Source organism: Culex quinquefasciatus, chromosome 2, assembly GCF_015732765.1.
Source record: "Culex quinquefasciatus strain JHB chromosome 2, VPISU_Cqui_1.0_pri_paternal, whole genome shotgun sequence".
Classification (NCBI taxonomy): Eukaryota; Metazoa; Arthropoda; class Insecta; order Diptera; family Culicidae; genus Culex; species Culex quinquefasciatus.
Window position 1 is genome coordinate 59,995,829 of NC_051862.1, and position 12,479 is coordinate 60,008,307.

At 37.9% G+C, this 12,479-nt stretch overlaps 1 protein-coding gene across 4 annotated transcripts in view; it reads right to left on the reverse strand.

The window, feature by feature from the left end:
- Positions 1-917: 917 nt before the first annotated feature.
- LOC6049196 (protein Teyrha-meyrha) overlaps positions 918-12,479 on the reverse strand; it is a 50,033-nt gene continuing 38,471 nt past the window's right edge. For 2 of the 4 annotated variants that reach the window (XM_038257509.1, XM_038257510.1), the window contains 7 exons: positions 3,537-3,763; positions 3,259-3,450; positions 2,599-2,941; positions 2,243-2,477; positions 1,953-2,175; positions 1,799-1,873; positions 997-1,068 (listed from right to left, as the gene is read on the reverse strand). In XM_038257509.1, the coding sequence (XP_038113437.1) occupies positions 997-1,068; positions 1,799-1,873; positions 1,953-2,175; positions 2,243-2,477; positions 2,599-2,941; positions 3,259-3,450; positions 3,537-3,763 (1,367 nt within the window). Of the gene's footprint in view, positions 1,069-1,798; positions 1,874-1,952; positions 2,176-2,242; positions 2,478-2,598; positions 2,942-3,258; positions 3,451-3,536; positions 3,764-12,479 lie in introns of all 4 variants that reach the window. The other 2 variants (XM_038257507.1, XR_005277744.1) reach the window with 2 other exon arrangements.

The window sequence follows — 12,479 nt, forward strand, 5'->3', positions numbered from 1 at the left end:
AGCGGCGCGGCTACCTGTGTTGATTTCGGATTACTTACCAGCGGGATAGCTTTCCGGTGATTTTATAGATCCTTTGCGATTTTTTGTTAACAAACTCATTCACTGACTTTATAAATGCGCTAAATTTGTGAATCACTTGTTTATTGCGGAAATCTATGTTTGCGACTTAGAGGCGGACGTGGGAACTTTCGGATTTGTCGAACAAAGAGGAAAAAAAACTTGTTTTGGTACGATTTTCGATCACATATTTTATTGATCATCTTTTGAAAGATTAATTTTGCTTGCTGCTTAAACTTGACATAAACGGTACAATTTATTTTCATGTTTTTTTTTCTTCAATTTATTGTTGTCAGAATCTTTGGACAGCATTGACTTGCAATAAGAAAGTTTATCTCGGACGCGAAAAATAGAGGGTGTGAAAAGACGTGGTCATAATCTAAAGACTGTAATAATTTATCTTATTTTCTTAGTGGCTATTTACACAACAGCTTAATGATTTTTATTTATTTATTTTGAATTTCAGCTAGAAGCCCTAATTCGATGATTATCTATTAGTCATATCGGGATAACAATTAAGCTTATTATTTGTAGAGCTTTTACTTTCAGAAAGTGATTGATATTTTTTTTCTTTTCCTTTGCTTCGGCTGGCTTTTATCACTGGGTCGAGTTTTTTCTTTTTGTTCCTTTAGTGCGCTGAGTTTGCAAAATTTATTAGTATTGTTCTCGAAAGTGATGGTTATTTTAATAACTCGAAAGTTTTATCGCTTTACATTTATTGCACAATTTTCTCAGCATCGTCTGTCATTTGGGGGCTTGACATGCAGCTTGTGGGGACTACCAAAAAAGTTCGAAAGAGCTCGTTACGTTTTTCAATGTACAACATTCGATTTGTTTTATTTTTTCTGTGTTTGTTTTTAGTAATTACATGTCTAAGAGGAGCAAAATAAATAAAGATGAAAAGAAAAATAAATAAATGTGTTGGTTCGCTATTCAGATCTATGCGTGAATTTTCCTAAAGTCAGAATTGGCTGTGACAATTTTGCATCGCGGGCATGATTTCGAGGAGTCCTGTTGGGGGATAGAATAATTCGTTAATTTTTATTGCTTTAAATTGCAGTTAAAAAAAATATAATGATAAAACGAGTCAAAATTATCCAAATATTGAATAAAATTTAAAACTTGTAATCAGCGATGGAAGAATCTTCATTAAACGAAATTCATTTTAAGGTTCATCAAGAGTAAAAATTGAAAGGGAACATGACTCTTCTCTCTCGCGCACGATAGATCGATAAAATGAAACTAAAATATCACCATCTGGATTTTTCGGAAGAAAATCGATTTATTTACTACACATGCAGGTGTAACGTCACACGTCGAAAAATCTGTCATTTTTCGTAGATGAACAATGTTTGTAAACACAACGAAATAATGTAATTTAAGTGGTGTTAACAATGAGATTCACAATAAATCTTTAACGAGCGATATTTTTGCATGTTTCGCTTCTTCTCTCTTTCGTCGGAGGATAGAGAGAGAGTGAGAGAGAGAGAGAGTAAATTTAGCGGCATCTGTCAATTTACATGCGAATGTATTAGCATGATCAAAATTTCTTTCGAAAATCTTGGTAACCTTTCATTGAACATTCATTTTATCGATATTTCACGCAAGAGAGAAGAGATACTCGGTCACTTTAGACTTACTCACTCAGTGAGTGCTCAGTTAATACATATTCTACATCAAATCTGTCAACCAATCTTATTCATATCGGGCCTCAGAGGTGGATCGGTTGGGTGTAACTTACCGATTCGGTGATCCAGCACTCTTCGCAGAGATAGTGACCGCAAATTTTCGAGATGATCAGCGTTTTACACTTTTCCTGTTAGATAAAAGATACAAAACAAAAAAAAAAATGTTAGTCATGATCTCTTCTTGTGGCACTAACATGCCGAGCTAACCTTACATATGAAACATTTGTAGTGCGGCGATCCCTCGAGCTCGCGTATCCGCGCCTTCAGCTCCTCTAGCACCTGCGCTTTGGAGGCCGGCTCGGCGGGGGCCGCCTGTTCCGACGTGCTGACGTACGAGTCCGAGTTGGGCGTGGTGCCGGCCGTCCGGATCGTCGTCGCCATCGAGTCCGTCGCGGAGTCGATTTCGACCGAGGAGGTGGCCTCTTCGGTGCTGTTTTGAAGAGTTGAAGTTGAGGTTAGGATTTTAGGTGGATATTGGGGGTCGTCGATGATCTCACCTATTTTTATCCTCACGTCCGATCCCCAGATGTTGGCCGGGGTGCAACGTGGTCAACGTGGGTCGCTGCCGCTTGATGCAGTCTTCGTCGTCCGTGTTGTCAACGATGACTTCCTCGTCGTTGTCGGTAATCATATCCTGGCTGTGGTCGTGGTCCTGCTCGTAGTCGACGTCGATCCGCTGATCGCTACTGGTCGGGGTCACCCGGGTGATCGAGTTGTCGGAGGTGGCCGTGCCTGCCCGGGTTAACGGAGGTTGATGGAAAGTTGGAAGAAAAGAAGGGAAGAAACGGAAAAGATTCAAGCTTCACTTCAATGACGTATTGCAGCGTGATCTCGCAGAGTTAGCAACACTTACAATTCAACGGTAGATTTAGCCGGCTCTTCCTGTCCCAGTGGGGCACGATCGAGCTGAGCGATGTGATGGCGCTCTCTTCCATCGGGGGTATTTTGGTCATTGGAGGGTCGGGTTTGAGGGGGGTGTTATTGTTGTTGTTGTTGATGTTGTTGTTATTATTGTGGAGATTTCCGTTCGTGTGATGAATCACGTTGGAGGTCATGTTGATGGCTCCGTTGGACGTCTCGTCGCCGTAGCTCTCCACGTCCACAGTTTCATCTTCGTCCTGGGTCGAAGATTGACTGCTCTGCTGCTGCTGTTGTTGTTGCTGCTGTTGCTGCTGATGTTGGTGGTGCTGCTGTTGCTGTTTAAAAATCAATTTGGGGTTTCAAATTAGGTTACGCTCTGGGAGGGTGGCGAACAGGGAAGACACAGGGGTCGTAAGGTTGTTTATATTATACCATGTTTTCATTTTTATCTTCAAAACTTTTCTAAAATAATTGGTACAATTTCAAAAAGAAAACAAGATAGTACCAGAACTATTTAAAAAGAAAATCAAAAATGTATCATTCGTTTAAATTGGAAGCAAATTTCAAAAAATAATTAAAATTTTAAGTTAGGATGAGAACCCCTGAGTTCTGCTCTGGGTGACTGTGAAACACATCACATAACAACACTAACCTTCCTCACGCAGTCCTCGATGTGCTGGGCGATTTCCTCCTGCGTCCGCTGGAGCCGTCCGTGGCACACCGGACAGGACTGGCAGTTGATCGTGCCGAGCTGCATCCCGAAGCCCTCCTCGCCGTCGAATTTCCGCTTCCGTAACTTACCCCGGAGGCGATCCTGGCGCTTGTTGCGGATATTCTTGAACGTCTGGAACGCAAGGGTGACACGGAAAATCGTCAAATTTAATAAAAAATGCAATCTTGAAAGTGGGAAATCGCGTTCCAGCAACTCACCTCCCACCGGCTGGTCCGCCCCTGGAGGGTGCTCTGCATGGCGTGCATGTCGACGCTCAGCGTTCGCCGCAGCTCGAGCCGTTCCGCCGGCGACGTCATCTTGGCGAGCCGGGACAGCTCGGCGGAGAAGTGGGTCTCTAGGTCACTTGGTGCTAGCTGGATGCCGCAGATGGGACACGAGTTGGGCGGCGGCGTGCCGACAAAGGTCTTCTTCGGGGGGCCAATACCTGAAATTGCGGCGGAGAAGAGCAAAAATCGAAAATTGCATAAAAATGTAATTTTGCTGCAGTTTATGAGAATATCTCGTCCTACCCCCGCTCGCTTAAGGATAACCGTCAGCGAGGTTGCCGTCGGCTTATTGGGCCCCGTTCTTAAATCTCACTTTGCCGGGGAAGATTATTTCCCCACTTTGTGATTGCGGCGGAGGAGTTGGGGGCAGAACGAATAATGTACATACAAGTGTCTTTCGCCAATGTTAAATGGGAATTTTATTGTAGACATCTTTCGTTTCGGATTTTCGCTACATAAATCCATCCGGAGTTGCTTCTCCGTAGGCAGGGAGGGAATTCAATTTCGATTTCTTTTCAATGGGAGGGTTGAATGGAGGACTTTGGTGAAGACGTGTTTATTGGGGCTCATGCCCTGGTGCTCGATTTGTGAATATTTAGCGTGATTATTGCAATTTCTGTACTAAGAGGGTAGGTAGCTTGTTGAGCAAATCGTACATTTTTTGAACGGTTTATGTCAGGGAATTTATTTTATTTGATGCCAGGGAATGTTGAAGAAACATTTTTAATTATATTAGGGAGTAAAATATAACAAAATTAAACCTAAATTATTTTTTCTTGAAATCTTATTTCACTGTTATTTTCAAAGCTAGATTTTGAAATCTTTCTTTTGGAATAGGGGAAAGTGGGCCAAGTGTAACAAGCTAAGGAAATGATCGTTGTAACCCATCAAAAACGTTTAAAATCTGTCGGATTTTTTTATAATCATCTTATTCCAGGTCTTGACTAAGACTTTGATAGAACATGTTTTAAAAAAATCCTGTTTTTTAATGTAAAAAATTGATTTTAAAAATTTTGATTTTCCGTACGTTCTTCTCAATTAGTGAGGCAAGACGAACAACCCGTTGGGGCAAGAGGAACAATGCATGAAAAAACATGTTAATTTGCTAACAATTGAACTGTTATCACTTAGATACATCAGATTAGGATGCATTTGAAACGTTTCTTTCATTTTAAGATTGAATAATAGTATTTTACTAAAAATTTGATCATTTTTACAAAAAAAAATATTACTTAGACGAAAAAAGGGAAATTTTCATAATATCACTATATTTTGAATGGATTTTTTTTTAACAATTGTTTATCAGTTTTTAAGTACGTTTATGTATTTATTTTCCAATGAAATATGCTGTTGCGGCAATTGGTATTTTTTCCATACTAAAAATGCATATGGTACACTTGCCCCACCTGAACAAGATTTTTTAAAAGCTCTCAACAAAAATAACCAAAAGTTGAATCATACTTTATAATAGGTGCAAGTCATTGGTAGGAACACTACTGATCTAGGAAAAATTCATTTTGTTAAAATGAGCCTTGAAACGAACCCTAAGCCTTATTTTGTACTTTCCAAATATTATAAGAAAACAAAGGGTTTGAAAAAAACTTCATTAAATCTTATGCTCCGTAGCGTTTACGTCGTTTTGGCGGTTATGTGGTAGTAAAATCAGCTAATTGCATTGCTAGCAACAATTCCTCATACTGGAAATAATCAAAATTGTAAAAACTACGGCCGTACGAGCGATTGTTCCTCTTGCCCCATATGGTCGTCTTGCCCCACCTTCCCCTACTGTTGATTTGAAAAAAAAACTAAAGCTTATATTTTATATTATTTAAAATATTCAAAGAAGTTTTAAACCCAACTGTGAGATTGTTCGGTGAACCAAATATGATAGGACCTTGCAATATGTGGTATTTTAGCGGAATTTTTTTAAAGTGTCTTGGGTGCTGAAAAATTTTCAGCACTAGTATCGAAAAGCAACATTTTTCAATTTTGTTTTTGTTTTGAATGGTGAATTACACTGTGAAAGCTTTTTTTTTGGAATTGCAAAAAATGTTGTAAGAAACTCGTTGCAAGAAGATTTTTTTCAGCACTCGTCGTATTTATCCAACGAGGTTTACCAATGTACGGCTCGTGTCGAAAAAAAATCTCATTTTTGCAAATTGTTGCATAAACTGCTACTTAAAACCTCTCTATTTTTCGAAACATAACTGTAAAACTCATAAGACACGTAGTTCTATTGGAAATATTTTTTTAATCTGCAGGATTATCCAGATATACTATTTTTTACTTACTAATAAAATCATTTATAAAATGTGTTTTTTGTGACTTGACAGGGTTATGTTTAAGAGCTGATGTTGCACAAAGTTGTGAGCAAAAAATTAAAAAAAAAAAGGTTTTACGAAAGAGAGTGATTTGTGAACACGAGTAAAATACGAGAATTTTGTTTCGTTGTAGATTTTCCAATAGAACTATAATTAAAAAAAAAAAAACAATAAGTGAATGAAAAGAACAAGATAAATTAATATGTTATCGATTATGCTCATTTTTTTTTAAATTTTGGGTGTATTATTGATGTTAACACAAGAACGATAAATGCAGAAAAAATGGTCAATGCTTTTGATAGTTTACAAAAAAAATGTATTAAATTTCATATTTCACCCTGTTGTATGGAAAATAGTGACTGCATACATTTATCTTTTTCAAATACCGTAAACCGGGGTGACTTTGATAGGATTTCAATTTGTTTTTGGAATATTTTTCAACAGGAAAGGTTTTTCTCAACATTATTATTTCTAAAACATGTACTGGGGTACACCACACCAAGTCCATGCACTATTTTGGAAAAAAGTTTTTTCAATAGTGTTTAGAAAAATAGTTTCGTTAAAAATTCTTAGTTTAAATTCAGGGGTGCTTTGATAGTCATAGTTTTTCTTATTAAAATCATATTTAAGATGTTCAAACTTTATTTGTACGCTAAATGAACCATCATTAAAGTAGCTGATATAGTTTTAAGAAAAAAATCCATGTTTATATTCAGTTAACTAAGTTTATAAGCTTTTCAACAAAATACATATAAATTTTTGGTAAAATTTAGGTAAAAAGTCGGAATTTTGCCAGAAATTTGTTAAAACTAGTTTTGTTGATCTAAATTGCATTTCATACTGAATTAGAAGCACGAATCACAAGTTTTTACATTTTACATGAAATTGGTTTAACTGAAATTGCCTATAAATTTGGAGATTTTTTTAGTTGTGTTTCAAAAACACATATTACTTATTATTTACAAACTTATTTAACCTTCTCTTTATGGAAAATTGTCCAAAGAATCCGAAAATACATTCCGTTTTCCGATTTAAAATCATGTTCATTGAGAAAATCATGACACTTTGAGAAGTTTAAAAAAATGACTTTCATCAACATTTTCTTAACTATAGTTAACTAACTTTTTAAACTTTCTAAAATTTCATGAAAAGTTCTTTTTGAGGTACTTTGAACACTTCTCTACCATGGTCAGTATGATTCTATACCATTCCGTACGTATTTAAATTGCACTTTTCATTTTGCGGAAAAATCGCAAACCTATCAAAGTCACCCCGGCTATCAAAGTCACCCCGTTTTACGGTACTTTAAAGATCGTAGCAATGGTGAGATAGTTGATGGCGTTTGATTTGAAATTGTAGTGTAAATCTTTGAAAATGGCTCAAGAAAAAAAAAATTATCCCTGATTTAATAGTTTGATACAATATCTAGATAAAAATTATGGATTTTTTATGGAAGTATTTTAAAAAAGAATAAAAACAATTTCATTTGCACTGTATAATGATGCTTCTAGCTTCTCAAATCATCATGATTGTTTACAAAATGATGAAAAAAAAATCTGTCATAAATAAAAAATAACATAAGAAAAAATCTGAAAGTTACATATGTAAACTGTTTGAAAAATGAGATGTTAAGCTGTACCGTAAACTGGGGTCAATCGGGACACATGGGGCGAATTGGGACAGCAGTTTTAACCATGTTGGAGCACAATATTTTGATTTTTCTGATTGGTTTCGGTTAGAACATACTCAGGCCAACAAAATGTGTACATCCATTTCCAAATTTAAAAGCTTTAAGTGCTCTAAAAACTGCTGTCCCTATTCAGACTGTAGTCCCGATTCACCCCAGATTACGGTAAATATTTTTGATAAGATGAAAGTAAAAAGGCTTTTATCTATGAACAGAATAAAATTAACAAATTTCAAAACTGGCAACTCTGTCTCAATTTTCAACGATTCTAAGTCCATTTTAACCCAGCCCAGCGTAACACCCCCCACAAAAACAAGTATGTTTAGGTTGCAAAATCACCCGGCAACAGCTGCTGGACCACAACCGAAATGAATGACGAGCATGAACAGAGAAAATTCTTCCAAAAGTGGTAAAACATGCATTTGCTGCATGACGGGCTTACAACACACAGTTTTCCACAAAAATCACCCGGAATGGCATGCACACGAGAGACTGCTCTGACACGAATGATGGTGTTTGGTACAAGTGCCGCTTCCGGGTTGAAAAATTTGAAAATTTATAGTGGTTACAGTGGTTTTCCCCAGAAAGGACATATTATCCTCTCAAGTTGGTCCTTGTACCCCGGGAGGGGGATGGGACTCGTGTACGACTGAATGTAAATTGGCTTGGACGAGAAGTGAGAAAGAGCATAAAACACTTCTATTCGTTAGATTTGCGATGCCAACAGGGGTATGGTAGCAGGAAATGGGTGTCCTTTCCCCAAAAGATATACGTTTCAACAGCAAAAGACGATTAGGATAATTGCTGTTAACAGGGACTGATCCCAGATATGGTCTACGTACGGTGAGGTATGCCGGATTGGTGCCCTGACCATGGGTCAGTTTCTCATTAAACCTGGTGCCAAAAGCAGTCAGGCGATTAGATTGGATTCACCTCTGCGGAGCTGTTCCGACGGGGAAATGGTAAAATCAACCGCAGAAAACTGTCACTTTTCACGTTTGAGGGTGGCTGCTTTTTGCGGTTTTGGGTGTGCAAATTGGTACATTTGGTGCGGCGCGTGTTTTAGTCATTTCGTGTAGATTTGTGACAGTGTTTATGATTTTTTTCCATCCACACGCCGGGAAATTGCGATTGTTTTTCGCGCTGTGTAATTGAGTTTTTCCACGGATTTGTAGCGCTGTATGGACCCGGTTGTGGTTGCATCTGCTGCGAGCACATGTGAGTGATAATTGGTTATTAAAAATCGATTAAAATTTAATTGAAAATTTAGGTTTTTACTGATAACTGCGGGTGTGCGGTTTTAGTGATGGGATCTGATAATGTCACAGTGTGGTGCTAATTTTTACGTTTGGATTTTAAATTGAAATCAAAGCATAAAGGTTTGTAAATCTAGATAATGTTATCAAATGATGAGATAACTGTTCAAGTTTCTCAGTTATACACGACTTACTCATAAAGTTGGAATGTCTCGCAATCCGTATGAAGCTGTTGCAATTCCAAAAAAATGCAACCCCCACACAGAAAAAGGGCAGAATAATTCAATAATAAAGAAATCACATTTAACAAGTTATGAAAGTTTATTGGATGCGGTTCTCATTTTACGCCTCGCCGACACTGCCATGCTGACGGACTGTCCGAAGCTCTCCAAAAAGGGACTTGGATCCCTTCAGCAGCGAAAATTGGTCGGTCTGCTGCGGCTGCAATCCCCCCCAACCCGATGGAGTATGGTGCGGAATTACAAGTGCCTTTCATAACAGCGTCGTCCCCGCTGACAGTTCCAGTACTAATGCGCGTATAAAAATGGAACATGACATTCGGGTTGAAGGTACAAGAAGAAGTTGACGGCGGAGGGTGCCCCAGTGTCTGCTGATTTGTGATACCCAGACGCTGGCCAGCAGACAAAACGACTCATTCCTTAAGTTGATTTATCTGTTACTGGCCGGCTTAATTGGATCATTGCTGAGTTGTACGCAGCAAGTTAAGCAATTCTCCCTTTCGCGAAGTCGAGAGATACCCATGTGTGTAGATTAAATGGCAATTAGTGCCGAGTTCGATCCTGGGACAAAAAAAAAAACACCAACCAGTACTAGAATGATTTTAATTGTAGCGTGGTGACCTTCCCGCGGTACGCTTAAGGAAACTTGGACGGTTTCTGTGTTTTAACCTTGTCAACCGGAAAAAAAAAATCAATCCCTTTTCGGAAGCAACCGGGCTGGCCCGGCTACAACACACTATCATAATACGATGAATGCGCAAGGTAAATAAATAAATTACTACAAATAATAATCTCCCCTAATTTATTGCAACCAATTATTCTCTCCGGACATTTCGAACAATTGCGCTCCCGATTCCGGCCTCGACAACTGTTAAAACCTCCCCGATGATTGAGAGAGCTGTAAATTGCTGCTGGCTGTAACGAGCGCTTTTATAAACTTTATACTACACTACACCAGTGGTAGCAGTTGGTCGAACTAGTCGGGCGCACATTTATATGTCACACACCGGTAATGGCAGCAAATCTGGTGAGCAAATAGAAAAACGCTCGATTTATTAACATAAAAATATGTTCTAATTGCCGGGGGCTAGTTCGTTCGGCCTAAGCTAGCGGAGTCAGCTTGTAATAGCGGATTATTACAAACTAGCGACTCTATACCTCTAGTTGGAGTGAGTAGCTGCACAGCTCACAGTTATTACCAACCCTGTGTGGAGTGAGGTTAGGTGAGGATGAAGCTGTCAGTATGTGGAGTGGCAATTGCTGACAGCCAGCTATTAGCGAGATGCTTTCGTATGGATTGGGAATGTCAACTGCCTCGTTGACTCCGGACTCGAAAGGTTGTCGAGGTGTTGATGCGATGAACCGCGCAGAGATTGCGGGCATTCTTCGACCGTCGGCTATGACGGAAGCTGGCCGGACACTTTCCAGCTCAAGTGTAAATCTCTACATTACAGAAATATCTTCATTAAGTATCGATTTGTAGCTGATTTATACCACTGCATGCACCGGTCCGCGGTACATCCGTGACCACATCACAAGGGGGTATTAAAACTTCATCGAACTTCACCAAGCAAAACGGCTTAAGCGATACCGCAAAAGTGTTAACGGACACACTGACTGACGGGAACGGCTCAGGTCTATCAATGTCATGCACCCAAACGGAGGAAGTCTGGCAATTTCGCTCACTAGTAGATGTTTTAAGGTCAAAAAGCGCCTTTTTTTCACTTGTCGCCCCTATAGAAGATTTCTGTGCATTTTCCGAAATTTGGTTGAATTTGGTTGTCGGATTCCCAAGTTATAATTGAAAATGTTTACAGTAGTCGGGATTGCACGTGTGTCAAACGCGTTCTGACAAAAATCCCTTTGGCCAATTGTCACACATGCAGCAAGTAGCAGGGTGTGTCAAGATAGCACGATTAGTTCGTAAATTCTTTCATAGGTTAGGGTCAAAAGGTGAGGCATTGAGAGCTTCACAAAATGACGTTCTTAACTGAATTTGGCCCAAAATAACAAGATAGAAAGATCACGATAACATGTTAGTGGTGATCATTTCTATTTTCCTCTTGTAGGGTACGTTATCCATTAGTGGACCCCTTTCCTGTAGTGGACCCTCTGAAGGGTTTTTGATGAAAAATTCAATAAAATCACAATTTCAAGCGTGTTGTTGTCTACAAATCATTTATTTGACATGTTTAGCATCATTTAAAACAATGTTGACTGACATTGAATTGTCCTTTTCTCCAAAATAAGTGTTTTTAATTTGACATCTGAAATCAGCCATGGCCACTAGCATTTTCACAACAAAACTGCATTTATATTTTATGATTGAATTAACCATCCAATCATTTTTTGACTGATTATTTAACTTCAGCATGTCGAAATAATGTAAGTTTAAGGATCTTTACTAAAATAAAGCGAAGAACTGCCATTTTCGAGCAAAAATAAGGGGGGTCCAATATAGGACAACGAAATCCAAACTTTTCCAAAAGTGGACCCCTGTTAACTTAACCTTCAAAAATGAAGAAAACTGTGTATTCAAGCAAAAGTTTCTCTAAAACATAAAATAAATGCTTGTTTGTTATCAACCTAAACGCATGTTCTTTTTTCAATTATGAGTATAAAAATAGCTGTTTTTATGTTAAAAGTACCAAAAATGCTGAAGCCGTAAGAATTTATAATTAATCAAAACTATAGTTAATTGTACTTAACTGAAGCATCATAATTGCAGAGAAATGATATTTTATAATAATAAATCAATAACAAAACCTTTTTTTAAATAAACATGCGTGGTTTTATCAGCAACTGTAAACAAATCTATTATTTAGTTTCGGTCAACCATTTATGTAATTAATATGGAAAAAATTGCATCAAGATTACTTTTTTTAAATTATTTTTATGTTTATAGTGGTTTTTGAAACGTTTTCTCTGATCTTTTTCGGAAATAAATTTGTTTAAATGTCTGTTAGGTTTTTTGTTTAAAGCCAAATTTGTTAACAAAACAAATTTGTTTATAATGAAAAGTGAGCAAAATCCATCTTTTATTCATTATATCTATCATTAGACCTACAACTTGCATCAAAACATCAAATATCGGTTAAAATTGGTATCAAAATAACAGTTTGCCTATAGTGGACCCGGGTCCACTATAGAAAAATGGGGTCCATAACAAGGCAAAAAAACTTTTTTTTCAGGTGGCTATTTTTCTGCTCAAAAACAAATAACTGATGAAACAAATAGTCAAATTTATTCAAAAGACTTCAGATTTCATTGTTTTGTACATAGGGTTATGAAAAAGTGCTTAAAATATTGAAAATTTGTGAAAAATGTGCTTCGGCTCTACTAGGGGGTCCACTAGAGGGTGACGAGCGGGA